This window comes from Babylonia areolata, chromosome 32 (genome assembly GCF_041734735.1).
Source record: "Babylonia areolata isolate BAREFJ2019XMU chromosome 32, ASM4173473v1, whole genome shotgun sequence".
NCBI classification, from domain to species: domain Eukaryota; kingdom Metazoa; phylum Mollusca; class Gastropoda; order Neogastropoda; family Buccinidae; genus Babylonia; species Babylonia areolata.
Window position 1 is genome coordinate 18,686,241 of NC_134907.1, and position 21,443 is coordinate 18,707,683.

Consider the following 21,443-nt stretch of genomic DNA (forward strand, 5'->3'; position numbering starts at 1 on the left):
ACAAATGTACAAAAAGAAAGCTGTTCAACACTTTCGAGGTGGTAGGGAACTGGGGATAGTGTGGAAGGGGAGGGCATTAAAAAAAAAGCAAAACACACGCACACACACACACACACATATATATATATATATATATCACTGTACAAAAGAATTCCCTGATTTCTTAAATCCTTTGCTAAATCAGCATCTATGTAACTCTTGTATTTACATCAGGACCAAGTACAGATCCACCTTTGATGATGGGGAAAACAAAATTCACCAAATATTTTGTTTTGCATTGTTATAACTTTTTCAAAACCATTCCGACGAAACATGTCTTCAAACTGGGAAGTGCACATCAGCGATAACTTTCTTGGCAATGTTATGTTTTTGGCAGGAGTGGAAACAACATACAAGCAGAAAATATGAGTGCAAAACACTAAATCTGCAATCTGAAGAATAAAACACCAAACACTGACTGTCAACACTTTGTACCCCTTCAGTACAGCTGCACTGCAGTTCCTGTGAACCAGCCCCACAACAGCTGAGTGCACTGCTGAAGCCATACTTCATACACCAAAACTCACACAAAACACATGCTCAGTCATAGAGGCTAAAGCTAACAAGGTGACAGCACTGAATAAATTTGATCGAGGAAGAGAAAATAAATGTTCCCACTGCAGTACAGAAATATCCCTGTTCGGTCCAAGGGAAGCAACTGTGTGTCAGGGATAAATTAGGACTCGGGGTACAAAGTGTTCACAATGAAAACAGTCAATATCTGAGGACAGCAATCAGAACAGAGAACATCAACACTGTCAACAGACCAGCTGTCATCTGAACTGGAAAGTAAAAACAAACAGTGGAACAAAACAACATATAATGAGAAATAGAACAAAATAAACTAAACAAAAAAAACACTTCTTTTTACAGAGAAGAGAAAGTGAATACCAAACTGGAAAAACAAACTCACAAAACACCAGGCCCCAAAAGGCCAACCCAACACAGAATCAACAAACAGCGGAAACTGTCAGAGGACCTGACGAGGCGGCACTGCCTGACGATCCGCCCTTCTTTCCACTTCTCCTTCCACTCCCCACTCGTCTTCTGGCGGGTACAGGCTGTCCTCCTCCCCTGCCCCTGTCACCTCAAACCCCTCAGACTCCTCCCCCTCTGACCGGCTGTCTCTCTGGGCCCAGTCCTCCTTCCTCGGGGGGGAGGAGCCATCTGTTAGGGCGGGGTCATCTCTCAAGGTCTCTTCTTGTTTCTCTGATGTTTTCTGGTGTTGAGTGCCATCTCTGCTGCATGCCTCGACATCATCTTTTATCTGGTGGTGTTCGTGTTCATGGTTCTCTGGGTTACTGCCCCTTTCAGAGGTGGTTTCTTCCACAGTCACCTGAAGCCTGTCACCTCCCTGACACAGGTTTCCTCTGTCTGGGTTGGGAGTGTCCTTGTCAGCGTTCTCCATCAAGCGCCCGGTCATCACTCTGGCCTCGTCCTCTGTCCCATCCTCTACAGACATGGTTTGGAGAAAGAGGTTTCTTCCTGTGGCCGAGTTACATGGACCTTCCCCCTGGTCCAAAGTCTCTGTCTGAGTGTGGATGTCTGCTGTGTGTTGGTCCAAACCTTGTGCTGTCCAGTTTGTGCCCGGATCACCTTCTGCTGGTCTGGACTCAGAGTCTGTGTCAAACGCCAATTTCTTTGTGTGTAAAATTGTGGGTGCGTTTTGTGCCATGCTGTTTGTGTCTTTACCAAAAGCCGGACTAGCTGTAAAAGTGGGGACCATGCTGCACCTGTTGTCTGTCACCTCGTAAGTCAGGTTCAGGGTTTGTGAGCCTTGGCTGTGTTTGGTCACACTCTTCTCAATGTCTGTGCTTTTTATAGGAGAGGAGCTCCATACTGTTTTGGCATCTTCTCCTCTTGTGGCTGTAGGGGCAGTCTCTTTGTGCCTTGTGTGCCACCCGACTTCAGCTGGGCGATTTTCAACTGCTTCATTCTCCCAATCATGTTCTGTTTCGTCCTTATTTCTGCTCCTGTCTTGCATATCCCCATTCTCTGGCTCTATTTCCGTTTTCTCCACGTCATTCTGACTGGTTGTGTTTTGTTTATGCCCGTTCCCTGGCTCCAAATCTGTTTCCTCCATACCCTCCACACTCTTGGTGTTTGGTTTATCCTCATTCCCTGCTTCCCTTTTTTCTGTTTCCTCCATATTCTTCTGACCGGTCTGGTCTGTCCTGCTCACATCCAAGCTTGTGTTGGCTGGAGAGGTATATTGTAGAAGTCTGCCGGTGTCTCCATCCACTTTCCCTGTGTCATCGGGAACATCCACAGCCCTCAGTGGGTCCTCTGTCACCTCGCTGCTGTCAGCAGTTCTGTGCTGGTGTTGGTTCAGTGCCTGCTGTTGCTGAGGTGCTTGCCCACTAGTGGCTAAGGCAGTGTGTGTCTGCTCTTCCAGAAGAACAGTGTCAGAGGCAGAGACAGTGTCAGTGCCCTGTGAGGCAGGGTGGTCACGATCCATCCCTTGACTGATGCTGGGGGTGACATTAGTAGTGCTGATGTCACTGTCATAGGACACCACTTCCATGGGTAGCGAATCCTTCAAGGAACTGATACAACCAGAATCACTGAGGGTTGAAGACACATGGCTGTGGTTCTCTGGTGCTTGTGCCCCGTGTGCCAGACACTCACATGTCCCTGCAGAATCCTGACCTCTCTGCCGTGGTTCTGTGTCGATGCGACCCTCATGTGGACTGTCCTGCACAGAAGCTGTGCTGTCCAAGGAGTGAATGCTGTGAGTCATCCTCTCTCCTGTTTCTGTGCTGTGTGACTCCTGTCCCTCAGGAGGCAACAGACTCTGGAACACACTGGGTCTGTTGGTGTCACGTAAGTCTGACACGCTGCTACCTTCCACATCTTCACTGTTCTTTGGCTTACACCTGTCCAGCATCTCTTCCCTCTCTCCCACCGTCTCTAACTCCTCATAGGCATCGGGGTAGCTCTTTTCAACGCTGACTGTCTCGGTGCTGTCATGATGCTGTGTATCAAACAATTCCCCAAAAGACATGGCAGATGTCAGCTGAGCTGTGTGGGGACTGGTGTATCCACCACTGTGTGGATCTCTGGCTGTGACGCTGCTGTCCTGCACAGGACCCACCACTCCTGACTGACCCAACTCATCCTCTATGGACCTCAGGGAAGACACTGGGCTGTCTCTCAGGATTCCTCCTCCTCTTGGTCCACCTACACTGCTGCTGACAGGCAGGACAGGGGTGGTCTGTGTGTGGTTCATCCCATCCTCACATCTCTGTGTGACGGAATCTTCGCCTGGCGTTTCAATCAGCTCCCTATTGGTGTAGTGCGTGTTCCACTGGTGTTCTCCACTCTCTTCACTTCTGGCGTCGCCACTGGCTGTTTGCTGAAACACTGAGCTGAGAGAGAACTGGTTCCACTGATTTTCAAAATCCTCCACATACAAGGTTCTGTCTGGCGTTTCATCACTCCCATAACTGTCCAGTGATGTTGTCATGTGTTCTTCTGCACTAAGCAAACCTGTGACACTGTTTTTGTTGATGAACTCCACAAGAATACGGGAAGGACTGAGTGAGTCATCTATGACCAAGACATTCGCTGCTGTCCCGTTCAACTCGGCACTCTTAGATGAGGCAGTGGACTCTCCTTCAACACTGTCCCGCATTTTGTTCAGCTCTCTACCTGCCCTGCTCATGTCAGCAGTCTCCAGTCCTGGCTGACGACAGGTCCTCTTGGACACTGATGGCTTGTTTCCTTCACAAGGTGGACTGAGGTTGTTCCTCAGGTCTGCACACTCCTCTGTCTTCTCAGTGTGTGCAGACCTCCAGCTGCCCTGTGCGCTGTCTTCCCTGTCACCAGACACACTGTCCCTCTCCAGGGGGCCAGCAGGCCTGTGGGGTTCCTCATGTGCTGCCACTGAGGCAGTGCAGGTGTCAGGGGTCACACCGGTCATGACCTCATCCTCCATACCCCGACACACATCACCTCTGTTGACAGGTTGCACAGCAGACAGGTCAGGGCCTGCTTCGGCACCGTCTGGCTGTCTGTCCACAGACTCCTCACAGATAGCTCTTCTCTCTCCTGATTCCTCCAGGACAGCTGGCATGTCCTCTGAGCACTGCTGGAAGACTGGTGCCATGTCGCCTGAAGTGTTGTGCACCTCAGATTGATGCTGGGATTCCTCAAACACAGCTTTGTCATCACAACTGACAGAGGTCACTGGCATATTCTGTTCATCACATGGAATATCAGCCCGCCCTACATGCACCGTTTCTTCTTCAGTCAACATTTCCCTGACATGTGGCTCATCAGTCAGCACAACCTGTTCATCAAGGGACTCAGCAACTTCATCACAAGAAACAGCAGAGATATCAACTGAATCAAGCATCACAGAAGACTCACTGAGGGATAATGATATGGATGGTTTAAGTGACTCCAGTGGTCCAGTCAGTTCATCACCTGAAGCAGGTTTGTCTCTGACAGACTCAAGCCGAGGTTTGGGGGATGCTGTCTGACAGTCAGTGTCCTGAGAAACGCTGACCAGCAATGCAGAACCTGGCGCACCATCCACGTTTCTTGCCAATGCTCCACAACCTCTCTCTTCTGTTTCCATTTTCTGGCTGACATGTTCCACACGCGAGAGTTGGTCTCCACAGCTCAGGTCTTCAACATCACTGCCACCCTTGTTCCATGTCTCTGTCCCTGCAGTCTTTTTCCCACTGCCATAATTTCCCTCCATGGTGACATACATATCCTTTTCTGTGTCTGCCTTACAGTCTTCAACAGAGGTACTGAACATGTTTCTGGACAGAGGCTGTGGTACATTTTCATAAAGGTGAACGTCGTCACTGGTTTCTGTCACACCTGTACCCTGGCTGTCATGTTTCGACGATCTGTTGTCTGCCTGAGGAACTGATGAAACCACTGTCTGAACAGGGCTTTCTTGTTTATCATTCCCAGATTTCTGTTCTGTGGCGGTGTTGTCAGGAATGCTGCTGGCTCTCCATGCCTTCCGCCAGGTTTCCCGAGCCACATCTAAATCGAAGGCAGCATCGGCGGCTCTACGACCGGGGGTGATTTGAGGGCTGGCCTTAGGTCCTTCCTGGTTGTGACTGGGGGCTGGCTGGGGGATATCTGCCACGTGAGTAGCACTGACCAGGAGTGGTTTGCCTGGGGCAGGGGTGGACACCTGTCTGATGACGTCCCCATCCCCTAACTTGGACACCTTGCCTGGGTGGGAGTCCAGCCCGACTCCAGGGCCGTGGGTCATGGCCATCCTTTCCACCTCCCCCTTCATCACCGACTCCTGCAGCACACCAGGCAGGGAGGATGCTGTTCCCATGGCAACATCGCCCCCATGCTCTTGCCCCCACCCGTCAAGGCTGAACTGGGGTGTCCTGAAGGTGGGTGAGAGGTGGGTGGATGGGTGCCAGCCCTGCTGCGTGAAGGTTGCAGGGGGGAACCTCTTGTTGGCTCCTGGCTGCTGGCTGCTCTGAGTGCGTCGTCCGTGGAAGGCATGCTGGAGCGCTCTGAGGTACAGTGAGTTCCTGTTGACGGGACGGTGGCGCAGGGGAAAGGAGTCCTCCTTCCTGCCATCTGTTGGGGCCTTGGACGCTGGCACAGCATAAGGCTGGGGTATATAGTTCTGCTGGGGGTCTTCTGAAGAACTAGTCATCTGCTCACGTCCATCAACAGTTGCATGCGCTAGACCTGTGATTGAAGGATTTGGGTGAGATGTCAGAGAGTGAAGTTCTGAGGCAGGGGGCGCTGCTCTGGGTGAGGAGAAAGAAAAGCTAGGATTGACTCCAGCCCCTGTCACTGGCTGTGGTCCAATAGCTGAGGCTGGCATCCTGAACGGAGGAGCCAGTGGATTCAGAGTCCGGCCTGAGGACTTAGGTCCTGACGGATGGACTCCAGAGATGGCTGATCTCAAAGTAGCCACTGGCAGAGGTTCTGTTGGTGGTGCTGAGTTACTGTTGGGTGCTGTGTGGCTGTTGTGGGTCACTCCTGGGCTGCTGGCCTGAGGGGAGGAGGGTGCTGGCTGCTGACCACCTCCACCCTGAGGTCCTGATCTGTCCCCGGCTGCCTGACCTGGTCCTCCTACACACCACATCCCCTCCGCACCAACACCACCCACCACCTGACCTGACTTGAACCCCTCAGGACTTGGGGGTGCTTCCCTGAGGGGGAAGTTCTCATCCATAGTCTTGCAGCACTTGGGTTCAGCAGGGCTCTTGTTTTCTTCAGGTGATGGTCTGGGCGCTGCCGTTCCTTCGGAATCCTCCTCACACACAGCAGAGGATCCATCAGGAGATGCACAGACTTTTCTCTTGAAATTCTTGGCGTCCATGCTGGGAGATTTTCCTGGGGAGGATCGCTTCCGTTTCTTGGTGTCTTCTGACTGAGCGGTGACGCTTCTTTCCGGGCTGTCCACACTTTTCGTGGCCTTGGCTCCACTCTTCTGTCCTGTGGCCCGCACTCTGGAGGTCAGGTGTAGCATAGACCGCACCATGTCAAACCCCTTGTGGCTCAAGCTTTTCTTGCTCTCTTCACCCACACCCACACTCCCCTTCTTGGGCGACATTCTCTCCTCTGGGGTCTCATGGGGCACAACAGTGTAGGGAGAGATGAGGAACACCGGTGGTTTCAACATCACACCTGTCAATGGGTCTTTGGGAGGGGTGGGAATGCAAGGGACGCTGGTGGTTTGGACACCTGAGTCCCTGTAAAGATGGGTGCCATCCTCGAAACCTTCAGTCAGACAGGTCTGATAGTCTGGAGCCTGACATCCACCCTTGCTGTCATCTGGAGGTCTGTCATCACCAAGTGGCATAATGCTCTCATACAAGCCCTCATCTTGTGACCAGCTCTCCTGAGAGACAACCAGATTTGGAATGCTGGCTGGGGGAATGTCAATGACATGGGTGCATTGCTCCGGCTTTAAGTAAGAGCCTTCCACCAGTACTGCCTCTGACTCAGCCAGAGGGTCGGGAGATGAAGCGCTCCTGATGGCCTGCTCCAGAGCTGAAATGACGCTCTTCTCTTCTGCCGACATGGAGGCCGTGAGCTTTGAGCCCAGGTCTCCAGCATCCCTGTTCCGGGCCCCTTGGTCCTGCAGGTCCTCCTGGCTGGAGAAGGTGATGTTGTCGTACACCTCCCCCACAGGGCTGTGCAGGTTGTGGCCTGTGGCTGAGGACACATCAGAGAAGGAGCTGGTGATGAGGAACTCGCTGCTGGCCTTGGAACTGGCAGGACCTGCAGCCCCCTCTGGCCGGTCCCCGGGCAACCCTGGGTCCTTCTGGTCCCCTGTGGGTCTGGGTACCCTGACCTCATCAGACCACCCTGCTGCTTCTCTCTGGTCAGGATGCTGTGCCGGGTGCTGTGGCTCGGCATGTCCCTTCCTCTCTGACGTCGTGTCGGCCAGCGTGTCAAAGTCAGAGGTGATGCTGTTGGGGGTGGAGGTGGACTCTGAGCTGGTCACTCCCTCCCCCTCCACCACACTCTTGGAGTCGTGCGGTTCAGCTCTGACCTCTGACCTGGCATCCTCAGTCAATAACGTGTCCACACACTGATCTTTTTTGACAGACCCAGGCTGGGCCTGTACCCCACACTTGGCTTTGTCCTCTTCCCCGAGGGCGGTGTCAATTTCCTGCTGGTAGCTGGTGTCGATGAACATGTGGCTGTCTGCAGAGCTGGCTTTCCTCACGTCTCCACACTCCTGCAGGGCTGCAGCACCACTTTCTGTCCCCTGACTTTCCCCTTCTGCTGCTGCCGCCTTCTCCTCCACTGACGTTTCCACTTCCTCCCTGTGTCCGGCGCCTTGTGCCGGGCCGAGTGCTGTCCCCTGGCCAGCGACGGCGCCACCTACCTGCTGCGCCCCAGTGACTGGGGACCCCCTCCCCTCCACATGCACAGGGCTAGGGACAGGCAAGGACAGCACACTACAGGGGGGCAAGGCTACAGGGGCCGCAGGAACAGGCGTTAGATACAGCGGCAGTGCACTAGAGTTGCACTCCTCTACACAGGGTGCTACCACTGCAGGGAGAGGGGCAGAAGCTGGGGATCTTACAGCGAGGGAATCATCCGCTAAGGCAGAAGGATCGCTAGGGCAACCCTCTTCGGCAAAAGCGCTTTCAACAGCGGGGGCGGAGGCCGGTGTGGTGGTCTCTTCCTGCGGTGGTGGTGTTGGTGGTGGTGGTGATTCACTCTGCATGGACGGACACAAAGCAACATGGCTACCAGCAACACTCCACGACACACACACCCACACACACTGACTGACGGGGGATCCATCATTGACTGCACAGCTTGGTCACACAGACTCACTTTGTTTACACATCCTGGGCAACAAAACAAACATCAAGGCCTTCAAGACCAACGTGTCATGCTCATTTCATTATCAAACACAGGAATTATGGAAAAGGGAAAAACAAAACATCACATACTACAAAGCAATGGCAGCCGTCAGTCGGCTCTGCCCAGGTATCCAGCTTGTTGTGCAAATGAACCCAAGTTTGTAAAGCACTTAGAGTCTGGTCTTAGGCCATGGATAGGCATTATATAAGCATCCATATAATAATGACAACAATGATAATGTAACCATTTATGAATGGACATCTTTATTCGCACATTTTTGTGATCTTGGCATTTGTCCTCTAACCTTAAATTCTGAATCCTTTTGTTTGATGAAAATTGGATGAAAAATCCCAAGCTCTATCTTGTCTTCAAAATACCCTACTAAAATGCCATGTTCGGATCATGAACCCTTACCCCTGACTTTACAAATCTTTGGTATTTCTCCTCTCATCATGCCAATCAAAGTACCAACTGTAACGTAGACTGGATGCTACACGTTCTCTCTCTTGCATCTGAAACTTAATTAAAAAATATACATACATAATAATATGCCATGTTGTGACCTTGACCTTTGACCATGAATTTCAGAAGATGCCTTCTCACCATGTCCAGTCACTGTTTAAACCAAGTCATGGATGTTAAGTCCCAATTTCTGTAGTGCCTGCAAGCTCCATTTTGCCATGTGTATGCCCTTGACCTATGACCTCTCACCCTGCTCATCATGTGATCACAGAGGGGTTAATTGGTACAGTCATAGTTCTCACTGCCATGCTACCAACATTGGACAGGCACACACACATACACACAAACACGCACACAGAGGCAATAAAAAAAAAAGAAGAAAAAAAAGGCATTATACAGACTTAACTTCGTTGATGACACATTTGGTTTTTGGTTTACTTTTTCTTATTTCATAACCCAAGCCTTCCTCTAATTACGTCAAAAGGTTAAAGAACTGCTGATGACCTCCACTTGTCATACTCTATCATCCACTTGTCTTATTCCATCCAAAGTTCTCAATCACTTTAAGGGTTAAGGGTCCCATTGCTTTTTTTTTTTTTTTTTTACAGCCAACTGGACAGTGAAGTCATTCACACCCACTGTGTCTGGGGCATGGCACAGAAAAAAAAACAGGGCCTAATCCTCTCCTTCACTTTATTCAGCCTCAAAGACCACTTCAAAAGATGAACCCTCCCGAGTATATCATCTTCACGGCAATCTTTCTCATACTGAGTTCATCACTTCACTGTGTCCATCAACACCGTTAAACAGTGAAGACAACAACAATGAGAAAGAACACATCCATAGTCAGCACTTCAAAACCTTACCAAACAACAATACACTGCACCCAGCAAAATCATCACAACCCACGAACAAAACTTAGTGTAGTGAGAGAGACAAAAAAAAAAAAAAAAAAAAAAAAAAAAAATGCAGAGTGCTCCACATCAAACAGAACACATGCACAAACACATGTGCACACATCAGACAACAAATAGCTCAAACATGCATGGATTCAAAAAGATAACACACACACACACACACACACACACAAACAATGTGAAACACACACTACAGCAACAGCAACAAATAACACCATACGACAACACATCTTATCCCATACCACCACCATCCCAGAAAACCCACCCACATCTCCTCACTCCCACTCAGCACCCTCCTCCCCACACCCCCCCTTACCTTGGGTGCACTGTCCACGTCTCCGTTCACTTTGGCAGCAGCCACTGCGTCCTGATTGCCGTACACGTGGTCATCATCTGTGAACGACAGTCACCCTCTTTTTCTGACTGACAGACATATTTCTTCAACACTGCCTTAAACAGCCCTTTAAGTGTGTCCTAAAATCTGTGACATTTTCTTTTCTAAATTCCGATTAATGACGAATGATGATATGGGTGATGACAATGTTGCCATGGAAGTCCACTTAAGTTTGCCAAGGCTGTACTCTCACAGTATGTCCCTAGCATCAAGCAGGCATAAAAAAATACAGACAACTTCAGTGTTGGTCAGGACATTTGAGCAACACTCCCATAGATGCATCCCTGAAGCGGATGACCCTTGACTATAAGGTCCCAGTCTTCCCCATATTGAGCCCACAGCACACTCAACCCTGGGTAGAGGCCAGCTATGGGCTGAACCCTCCCACCCCCACCTCTGATGGGGTTCAAAGCTGTGTGCTCCATGTCTTCAGACTGTGACACTAACCACTTTGACGTGGCATCTGGAGTGCCTTGTGAACCTATTTACTGGTGGATAAAATTAGAAAAAGAACAATTAAGGATTTTCTAGCAATTATCATGGAATTATGAGCTAAAAAAAAACACCAAACTAATGAAGAAACTAAAGTGGGATAAATTGGTGTTGTAAAGAAATCGGTTGTCACACCAGCAAAGACAACATACAGCAGCACACACCAACGCCGGCCGACACCACTCACCCTCTCCATCCCCGTCTTCCTGCTCCTCCTTCACGCTCACACCCACACCACCACCACCACCACCCGCACTGGCCGCCACAGGGGCTGGGGAAGGGCGGGGCACAGCGGTGGGGGTGGTGGGGGTGGCGGCAGGACTGGCACTGGAGGCTGGGGAATCGGTGCCGGTGCCGGTGCCGGGGCGCGGGCTCGAGTCCCCATTCAGAGGCTGCTCATCGCTGCTGGAAAACACCAAACATGGCTATCATCAGTCAACCATTCTGCAGTGGGGCGGGGTGGAGGGCAGGAGAAATGGGAGGGGTGGGGGTGGGGAGGAGAAGGGGTAGAGAAGTGAGACATGAAAAGACAGAATGGACAAAGAGACAAATGTGTGTGTTTGTGTGTGTGTGTGTGTGTGTGTGTGTGTGTGTGTGTCTCTCTCTCTCTCTCTCTCACACACACACACACATATTCCCCAACTTGCTCATTTCTCACACATGTACAAATATGTATTGAGAAAGACAGAGGCAGACACAGAGAGAAAAAAATAAGACAAGACAGGCAAATTCTTCATTGACAAAGGTAATAGAAAAGCAAGGTGTATGTTGTTTTTTTGCATCACCCTAATGAGGGACAAAATCAAAAGAAGCAAACAGAGAGAGAGAGAGAGAGAGAGAGAGAGAGAGAGAGAGAGAGAGAGAGAGACAAAGAAACAAAGAGAGAAAGAGAGAAAGAAAGAAAGAAAAGCAAAAATGCAAGAACGCAAGAATTTTAATGAAAAGTCACCGACCTGTATACATTTTGGGTGCACATGTCGCACACACATCTTAACTAAAAAATAAAATAAGAACAAAAACAATCCACTTAATACACAGTGGGCTCACTGAGAACAAGTAAACTAAATGAAAAGCACAAGGCTGATATTTCTGTTAAGGGCTGACAGTGCTCTTCTCTCAGTCTTAATGCATAAAAAACAAACATTGCAACATCTCTGGTCACATTGCAACTTTTGTTTCGCAGCAGACATGGTAACGATAGATTTCTAACATTTTGCATATGCTTGTGCAAATATTTCTTTCCGAGATGATTATATAAAGGGCAGGCTGTTAAAACATGCAATTCGTCCAGAGAGAGAGAAAGAGAAAGGAGAGAGAGGCAGGTACAGGCAGAGAGAAAAAGACAATAAGATTGTGAGCAGTTACAATTAAAACACTGGAGGTAAATCTCTCTCTCTCTCTCAGACACAGACACACATGTGTATGTGCAAAATTAACCATCTTCATCCAGTGGTGTTTTATCATGCCTGTTCTGATTCAACATGTCAAAGGTCACAACTGGGCTTGCCCTCCAACCCCCCCCCCCCCCCCCCTCTCCCCCAGCCAACGTCAAAAACTGCTTTGTCATAGATCAGGACTGTGTTACCTCCCATGTAAACACCCTCCCACCCTCCACCATGACTCAGATAACACTGAGCACTGGGACACACTCTGGTCACACACGTCTGTAACATGACAACATGGTGGAGTTCAATGGCTCAGATCACCTTGTGGAGAAAGCAACAGCTACTCACTACACAATCCACATCTTCAAAAACTGATATCACCTTGTGGAGAAAGCAACAGCCACTCACTACACAATCCACATTTTCAACAACTCTGATCACCTTGTCCAGAAAGCAACAGCTACTCAATACACAATCCACATCTTCAAAAACTGAGATCACCTTGTCCAGAAAGCAACAGCTACTCACTACACAATCCACATTTTCAACAACTCTGATCACCTTGTCCAGAAAGCAACAGCCACTCACTACACAATCCACATTTTCAACAACTCTGATCACCTCGTGAAGAAAGCAACAGCTACTCACTACACAATCCACATTTTCAACAACTCTGATCACCTTGTGAAGAAAGCAACAGCTACTCACTACGCAATCCACATTTTCAACAACTCTGATCACCTTGTGAAGAAAGCAACAGCTACTCACTACGCAATCCACATTTTCAACAACTCTGACCACCTTGTGAAGAAAGCAACAGCTACTCACTACGCAATCCACATTTTCAACAACTCTGACCACCTTGTGAAGAAAGCAACAGCTACTCACTACGCAATCCACATTTTCAACAACTCTGATCACCTTGTGAAGAAAGCAACAGCTACTCACTACGCAATCCACATTTTCAACAACTCTGATCACCTTGTGAAGAAAGCAACAGCTACTCACTACGCAATCCACATTTTCAACAACTCTGATCACCTTGTGAAGAAAGCAACAGCTACTCACTACGCAATCCACATTTTCAACAACTCTGATCACCTTGTGAAGAAAGCAACAGCTACTCACTACGCAATCCACATTTTCAACAACTCTGATCACCTTGTGAAGAAAGCAACAGCTACTCACTACGCAATCCACATTTTCAACAACTCTGACCACCTTGTGAAGAAAGCAACAGCTACTCACTACGCAATCCACATTTTCAACCAGTTTGTGGTGCTACACCTTCACAAGACTCTGCGGCAGCACTCCTGTCCTGAGACTACCCAGAACATCTAGTGAGAAAACAGGCAGTGGGGCAAAAGCATCAATGTGATTTTGTTTAGACACACTGGCCTAAAACCTGACATGATGACAGTCACTTTCTGCATAAAAATTGTTGCCACCTGGGCTAAAATCTGTTTCATTTGGATCCTTGTTACTGTCACTGTCCATGTAACCTTCTTGAAGGACTTCCTCTGCTACAAACCTTTGATTTTTCAACATTTTCAACAACAAAAAATTTGAACAAAGACTGCCCAATGCTAATGAAATTATGGATGGAAGATTGGTGAAGGGAAACAACTCATGAAACATGCTATGGATTGAGATATTATGGATACAGACAAGTTTTAGACTCAAGTGTTTGCTAATCAAATAGCATACTTGGATGTCGGCACTGAAGAATGCTCTGCTTTTACAAACTATCTGAGAATTCACCCGCATTAAGTGAAGAGGAGTGAAATGGAAATTCTGACACCCAACTACTGGACAGCTGAACAGCCAGAGGCATCCAATCACAAAGTACAGGTCATGCAAAGCACATTCTACTGTCATTCCTCCATCCCCAAAACCAAACTACCACAACTACATGCACTGCTAGTGCGTAAGAGAAAGGAACAAAGACAGAAAAAGAAAAAGGAAGGAAGGTGGAAAGGAAAGGAAACGAAATTTTATTTTACCAGGGTAATGAGATAAGCAAAACATATGCTTTTTTTCCACCCAGCCCTGGGGTATAAAAGAAAGGAAAAAAAGAGGGATGTGGGGGGTAGGGCTACATCAAAGAACACATGAACACAGAACTGTTAAAAAGAAATATGTCAACGACAAATCTGACTGAAAATCACATGAGAAACTTATGAAAAAAAAAACTACTACAAAGCGACAAACTAAAGAACTCTCTATCCTCACCCCTACCCCTGTCTCATTCCCTCCAAACCCCATGCACATCGTGAAAGCCTTCGATTTCAACATTCAGTCGTAAATATGAAAATAATCAAAGATATTAAAATTCATGATGACGTACCGACGACTTTCTTTTTTTTCTTTTGGGGTTTATCAAACAGTTTCAGAAGGGGATATTAAGCAGTACCAAGCCTACAAAGAAAACCATAAAAAAAAGAAAAAAAAAGATGAAGACCAAACTCATCTCCCCTCTCAGCTGCTGCTAACTGGTCAGCAGTGCAGTGAAGGGCACAATGCCGGTCACATAGCGTAATGCAGGTACACCACTTCATTCTCTCATAATCCTTTCTCTTTTCTTTTCTTTTTTTTTTTGGTTGCCCCATTATCTGCACCGTTTCAGTGGCAATACTCCTGTACCCCTCATCCTGAGTTCCCAATACACAGCAACACCCAGGCTCGTCTGCTACAGTCTCAGTGTCAGCAGTTCTCAGGGAACTATCGTCAGGAGGCCTCACACCAGAGGAGACCCCACACTGCTGCTGAATCACTTTGGTGGTGTTCAGTAGTGCCTGTTCTGATTAAGCATATGCAGAACACCACCTACTAAGCCCCGAATTGAAGACAATAACCTTTTACTCGCTGAACCAGACTTGAGTGAGCGTCCCCTCCAGAGAGGAGACTGCCACCATGAACATCATTCTCTGTCATGGTTTCTTCCAATGAACACTTTGACTTTACTCAACAAAACCAGTCAAACCTCCATACAGATCTCCGTCTGCTTGAGTTAGGGAAACAGTCAACATGTTTCAATACATCTTGCATTATGAGACTTGATTCTGTTAATGCGAATTTTACATTGATCACCTTCCCAACCCATCAGAGTTTTTGCATGGATACTTCAAGGAGTTTCACTGCCTGGCCTTGTTTATTCACCAAAACAGAGAAAGAGAGAAAGAGAGAGAGAATGGGGGTGGGGGGGAGAGGGAGAGAAAGAGAGAACTTTTACACTGAAATGGTTTCACTACATTTATCAAGCAATCAAGCTGTTAATCAAAGGCAAAAGGGTCAGGATATCTTCTTGACTGACTTAAAATAACAAGCCCTTTTCTTTCACGGAATCTTTCCAACTTTTATTCCTTCTGTTGCACTGGCTGAAAACACCCTGAGATGGGAGTGTGATTGACAGTGATAATCAATCAAACACTTTCACACGTTTTCATCCTTCATGAACTGTCACCCCAGCTAAACCTAGCACTATCTATCATCACAGTCAAAAATCAACAATACCTCAAAATTCTTAACCACTTTCAGAAGTACCGAGGAGTACTATCTTTGGTAAATGGGCGTGAAACCTTGACCAGATTATAACAAGCTATCTTATGAAACAAAGAAGGGTCTGTTGAAAAGCTTCACAAATTTTGTCCGCACTGCCCTACACAAATTATTTATATGTATTTACTGTGATGTTCAAGAGTGCAAGCAGTTAGTTGGGTTTTTTTTATATAACAGTGGTCCTCAGTTAAGAAACTGAAGATTGTAACAGCAAATACAGTGCAGTGTCCATTAAAAAATTCATATATAATCGGCCACCATTTTTTATACACAAAAGTAAACACAATATGTGAAAAAACTTAGCAACATATACATTCACACAGCAGTACTGATAGACCAAACATATGTACATATTCATTTTCCCTTTTCAGTGAACATTGTTTAAAAATACAATCCATGCTGTGCCCCAAACTGTTACGACATCCTAATGCAGTATATGAAAAGTACATGGCCAAAGCCCATACAATTACTTCTTGAATGATGAATAGCAACTTTTTTTTTCTGAGGTTTTAGAAAGATGAAACCAAATCCTGACCAAAAAGAGACTGTACTTGAGCTCTGTCTGCACACGAATGGAAAACAAAACAAAACATATGCAGCGATGGTGTGGACTTGTGTGCCTTTGCCTCAACATGGGGGTGTGCCAAGGTTTTCCAAACATGGCCCATTTTATTCTTTAGTTCATTTTATAATCATTTTCCCTGCATTTTTTCTTTCTTTCTTTTTCACCCCCACCCCCCCACCCCCCGCCAAATTTTCAATGTACTTGCAGTTTGTTTGTTTATCTTATTTCATTTCACTTTCATGTACTTTAAATACCTTTGGCAGGCTCTCATTCGTAAAATACATAGGTCAAACACTTTTGCTCCTTTTCTGTTCTTTGATTTTAAATAACCAGGCGTGGTATGGTAATTATGGATCAGTCCATATGCTTTGAAACCTTCCTGTTGTTTCATAAAAAATTTAAAAAAAATAAAAATTAAAAAAAAAAGAAGAAGAAAAAGAGAGAGCGAAGCAAAGTGTTCTACAACTACCACAGACAAGCAGCGACCTTCAAAATCCCTCTGGCTGTGATCCCATGGCCCCCTCCATCTTACCTGGATGAGGAATCCTCCTCCTCCACTGGAGAGCCTCTTTATAACCCAATGAAAAAAAAAAAAAAAAAAAAGGAAGAGAAAAAAAACAAAAACAATGACAACACTACAGATAGCATTCACCATTACAACCATGCCATCAACTATTTCACTTATTCATTCATTGTTTTAATCAATCTATTTGTTTTAATTTTTTTTTAAGAACATGTTCACTCTATACAGGGAACGTCTTTTGAACCAGGGTGTGTAAAATGTGCAAAAGATAGTGAGGTTGAGCAATATACCTACAAATATTTGCACTGATATGGAATGCCTTTTCCTTACTGAACTTGTGCTGTTAATTTGAATATTCTGGCTAATAATAAATAGGAATTACGGATACTGCAATTTTCTTTTTAATGTAAAAAAAAAAAAAAAAAAAAACAAAAAAACCAACAAAAAAACAAACCCAAAACATACACACAAATAAACAAACAACAACCATTTACCATTACAATCCATGTCGCAAAAGAGACTGTGGTCATAAACAGTAAGAGGGGGAAGTGGTAGGAAAGGGGACGGGTTGAAAGGTGTTACACTGTAATTTGGATTCCTTCACAGAATATACACACACATTTGTTCCTTGTTTGAACTGTGTAATGCATCATGTGTGTCAGACAGCGCACACATGTGAGCACATTTAACTAAGCATGTGCATGCAGAGTACGTGTCCACATTTTCACACACTCATGCACACACCTACCATCACACACACACACACACACACACACACACACACACACATATTAATCATAAGCACATGCTTCCAAAATACTTGTAAAATTTCATTAAAAATGACAAGTCCCTACATATTCATGACAGAACAACAGCCAACAGGTCAGGACTAACACAGACATGTCAATCAGATTGACAGGTTGAAACAGAGAGAGAGAAAGACAGACAGACAGACAGACAAAGACCCTCCACTGAGAGATACAACTCTACTCATCTGCAAGCATTTTTGGCCACGCATGGCCATCATATCACTCGTCACAACACCAGACACCAGAACTAAAGCTCTAACATGTTAAACACAGGGGAAAGCAACAACACTGATGACAATGAACAACAAAACTTGTATGCAATCACATGACAGCAACTGATCTCAGGATGCACACTGGCATGGGCCACACCACCCACGTTTCTGATCAACCACCGGAAACGGAGTGTGGCTGCCTAAATGGTGGGGGTCAAAATGGCCGTACACATAAAAACACACTCACAGATACAAGTGAACACTTTAACTGCAGCCTGCCAATAAAAAAAACAGCAACAAAAATCCTCAACAACCAGATGATAAAACAACAACAAAAACAAAATGACAGATAAAGCCAACATATATGCAAGTGGGCAATACACATTGTGCGCACACCCCAAACATTGATTAAACATGGAGAATAATGTCATAGGACTTTAACAACAAACACTAAATAAAATTTTTAAAAAAGAAGCAGAGAACAATGTCATAGGACTTTAACAACAAACACTAAAAAAAAAGCAAAAAAAAGTGGAGAACAATGTCATAGGACTTGAACCACACACACACACACACACAAAAGCAGAGAAAATGTCATAGGACTTAAACAACAAACACTCAAACACTAAAAAAAAAATAGAGGGGAACAATGTTGTAGGACTTTAACAACAAACACTCAAACACTAAAAAACTTTAACAACAAACACTACAAAAATGGATCAGGAAGGCAGTCACTGAAACAGAAAGACATAAAGAGACAGAAATGACGACAGCCACAGAATAGAGAAAAAAAAAAAAATTCTAACACAGAATATCCAGAAGGTAGGGACTCCCTGCATTCCCTCAGAGAAGGGGACATGCCAGGGAGCAAAAGAGTTATAATAATATATGTAATATATGAATATATATATATATATATGTATATATATAATGCATACATATACATGAAAGGACAACGAAGGAAAAGAGAGTAGCACATCAAAGTGACAAAAAACCTTTAAGTTAAACACACACTAACATACCACATCACATCACACACACACACACACACACTCACACACATACACACACACTCACACATAAATCATGCAAAAATGAACTGTAGGCAATTATAAATCAGTCGGTGTATGTCATCTGGGCACGAAACAAGAAACACACACACACAATCAAAAAACATCTTGCAAACACACACACACACGCGCATACTAAGCATTCCATCATTCACCAAATTAGGAGCTTTTAAGCTCTGGATAATAAGGATGCGCTTGTATAATAACAACATTCCCTTCATTGACAGACAATGCACATCTGAGGCACTTATGCAGCGTTTGATCAAAGAGCCTTTACACTTGGTTTAAACAGATCAATCCAAAATGGCAAACATTTGGACGCAAATCTAGTATGCCACAAAGAACAGAAGAAAACTAATCTATGGTAAGAGAAGGGAAAAGATTACAAAGCTAATCAGAGAGAAAAAGAAACATACACACATGATAACACATATAAAGAAGAACCGCAGCTGAGGCTGGTGAAATTTGTCCATGACTGTTTCTCTCTTTAACACTGATATGGACATTACTCTGATTACTGTCATTTTGAATACAGGGTTTGGAACATTTCATATTGTGCACAATAAACTATATATATATATATATGTGTGTGTGTGTGTGTGTGTGTGTGTGTGTGTGTGTATGTAATGTCTATGTGTGTGTGTGTGTGTGTGTGTGTGTGTGTGTATGCAATGTCTAACAAACCTTAAGGTTTCATGACATTATAGTATTCATTTCTTTCCCCATATATACTAAGGCTAATTGGCAAGAATATTACAGGATTTTGCAAATGATTATAAATTGTATATTGATACCCCCCCCCCAAAAAAAAAGAAAGACATGAATCTATGCATCATGTGGCATTTCATTGTTAAAGCATTTCTATTTTGCCTGTAGCCAGAGATTAAAAAAACAACAACAACAATAGCATGTTGATATGTACATTTACACACACACACACACACACACACACACACGCAAACACAAAAACAGAAGTTCAATGTCTGATTTTACATAAATAAAAAAAATCGATGTCTTCATAAAAAAGCGTACACTGGCAGAAATCATACTTTCTGTGATATATATATATATATATATATATATATATATATATATATATATATATATATGTAAAAAAGGTACTTTACTAAAATTTTCTCATTTTAAGTTTTGATATTTTGCAGTATTCTTTTTTTCCTCTCTCTGTCTTTGTCTTTGAAGTGATTTGAACAGAAGTGCAATGTTCTGTGAAAAAAACACCATGACTTTGTGCATGTCATGTGATCGTGTCAAGTGAAAGACGTGAAGCATCAGCAGCAAGTCAAGACATCACCCGCCAAGTCACTGTGGACTTCTACTGTTTCACAACATTATTTCTCTCCCACCACACAAATACAACATTTCCACTGATACATGGCCTTACAGAATCACGCAATACTGCTCTTTCAAGTCAAGCCTTAAAAACCTACAAAATAACTACCCCCCCACCCCCCTGCACCCCTCCACCCCCTTCCTGGTCTACAGTTTCTACAGTTTTCTATTTGCATGTAATTAGTAATTAAAAGTTTTATTTTTCATGCTTTTCTTTAAATTATGTGTATATGCTTTGATTTGCCTCCGCACATGTTTCAGTGCTTTATAAGCATTTTTCTTTTATGATTACGTCTACACGACTAAAAACACAAACTTCAGCAGTTTGGCAGGCGATGTTAGTGCAAAGAACCTAGGCTTAAAAGCGGAATGTTAGATGGGTTTGATTGTGATGCTGCAGTTGACGCATTTGATGCTTTACACATTCTGTGCTTTTCATTAATTTTAATTCTTGTGTCTCCTTTTCTCAACACATCTCTTTAACATGTTATCACTAGAATGGCTGTTCTGTAGAAAGCAAAGTTTATCACTAGAATGGCTGTTCTGTAGAAAGCAAAGTTATAATTAGTTGTTTCAAATTTGAACCAAAAGCAACGGGTAAAACAAATCTTTTTGGCAAGTTTCTCTGCAGAAGCACGCCTGTTCTACTCATGACATACACACTCTCACAATCACATATGCAAGTAGCGGCACATACTGTCATGACACATTTGCTTGAACGAGCTTCACAAAATGTACGCACATGCATTCATACATCATACATATATGCATGTATGCAGTATGCAAAGTACATGTGCGCACAAACACATACACAAACAAATGTGCACATGCACACACATCCACAGTTACACAGCAGAAGCAGTTGTCACTGTCCAAACAACAGCACAGAGTTAAAGACACTGGGGTTTTTCAAAGCTTTCACAGAGCTCAAGGATGCCACAGTGACCTTAAACAGATCTCCCTCCCAATGATCAATACACTCTAAACATTAAAGCTGCTACACAAACAATGCTGCAGCCTTTTCAAAGCCAGTTTTCACAACAACACAATAACAGGAAGATGCAGAAAATGTTAGACAAAGAGAAAGAGGAAGAAAAACAACACCACGGAGAGACGAAATAAAACGAGAAGAAAACACAGAGAGCCTGTGTGTGTCCACCTCTCACCCATAGTAAAACGTGGAGTTTTCTGTTCTGACAACGCTGAAAGGCCAGAAACAAACAATGACACAACAAATGCAGAATCTGTGCACGGCAACGGGTCACCACAGCACATCGTCACCACTTCAACACCACACACCAGTCCTGACCCCATCAGTCAATCACCCATTGGTCCAGTCAGG

At 45.2% G+C, this 21,443-nt stretch overlaps 1 protein-coding gene across 6 annotated transcripts in view; it reads right to left on the reverse strand.

Annotated features, from left to right (window-relative positions):
- The window catches only part of LOC143276539 (myc box-dependent-interacting protein 1-like), an 81,916-nt gene that overhangs the window by 12,411 nt on the left and 48,062 nt on the right, over positions 1 to 21,443 (reverse strand). For 2 of the 6 annotated variants that reach the window (XM_076581093.1, XM_076581098.1), the window contains exons 10-14: positions 21,268 to 21,303; positions 16,670 to 16,705; positions 10,817 to 11,034; positions 10,060 to 10,136; positions 8,078 to 8,215 (exon numbers count right to left, since the gene is read on the reverse strand). In XM_076581093.1, coding sequence (XP_076437208.1) covers positions 8,078 to 8,215; positions 10,060 to 10,136; positions 10,817 to 11,034; positions 16,670 to 16,705; positions 21,268 to 21,303 — 505 coding nt within the window. The remainder of the gene's footprint in view (positions 1 to 8,077; positions 8,216 to 10,059; positions 10,137 to 10,816; positions 11,035 to 16,669; positions 16,706 to 21,267; positions 21,304 to 21,443) is intronic. The other 4 variants (XM_076581099.1, XM_076581095.1, XM_076581094.1 and 1 more) reach the window with 4 other exon arrangements.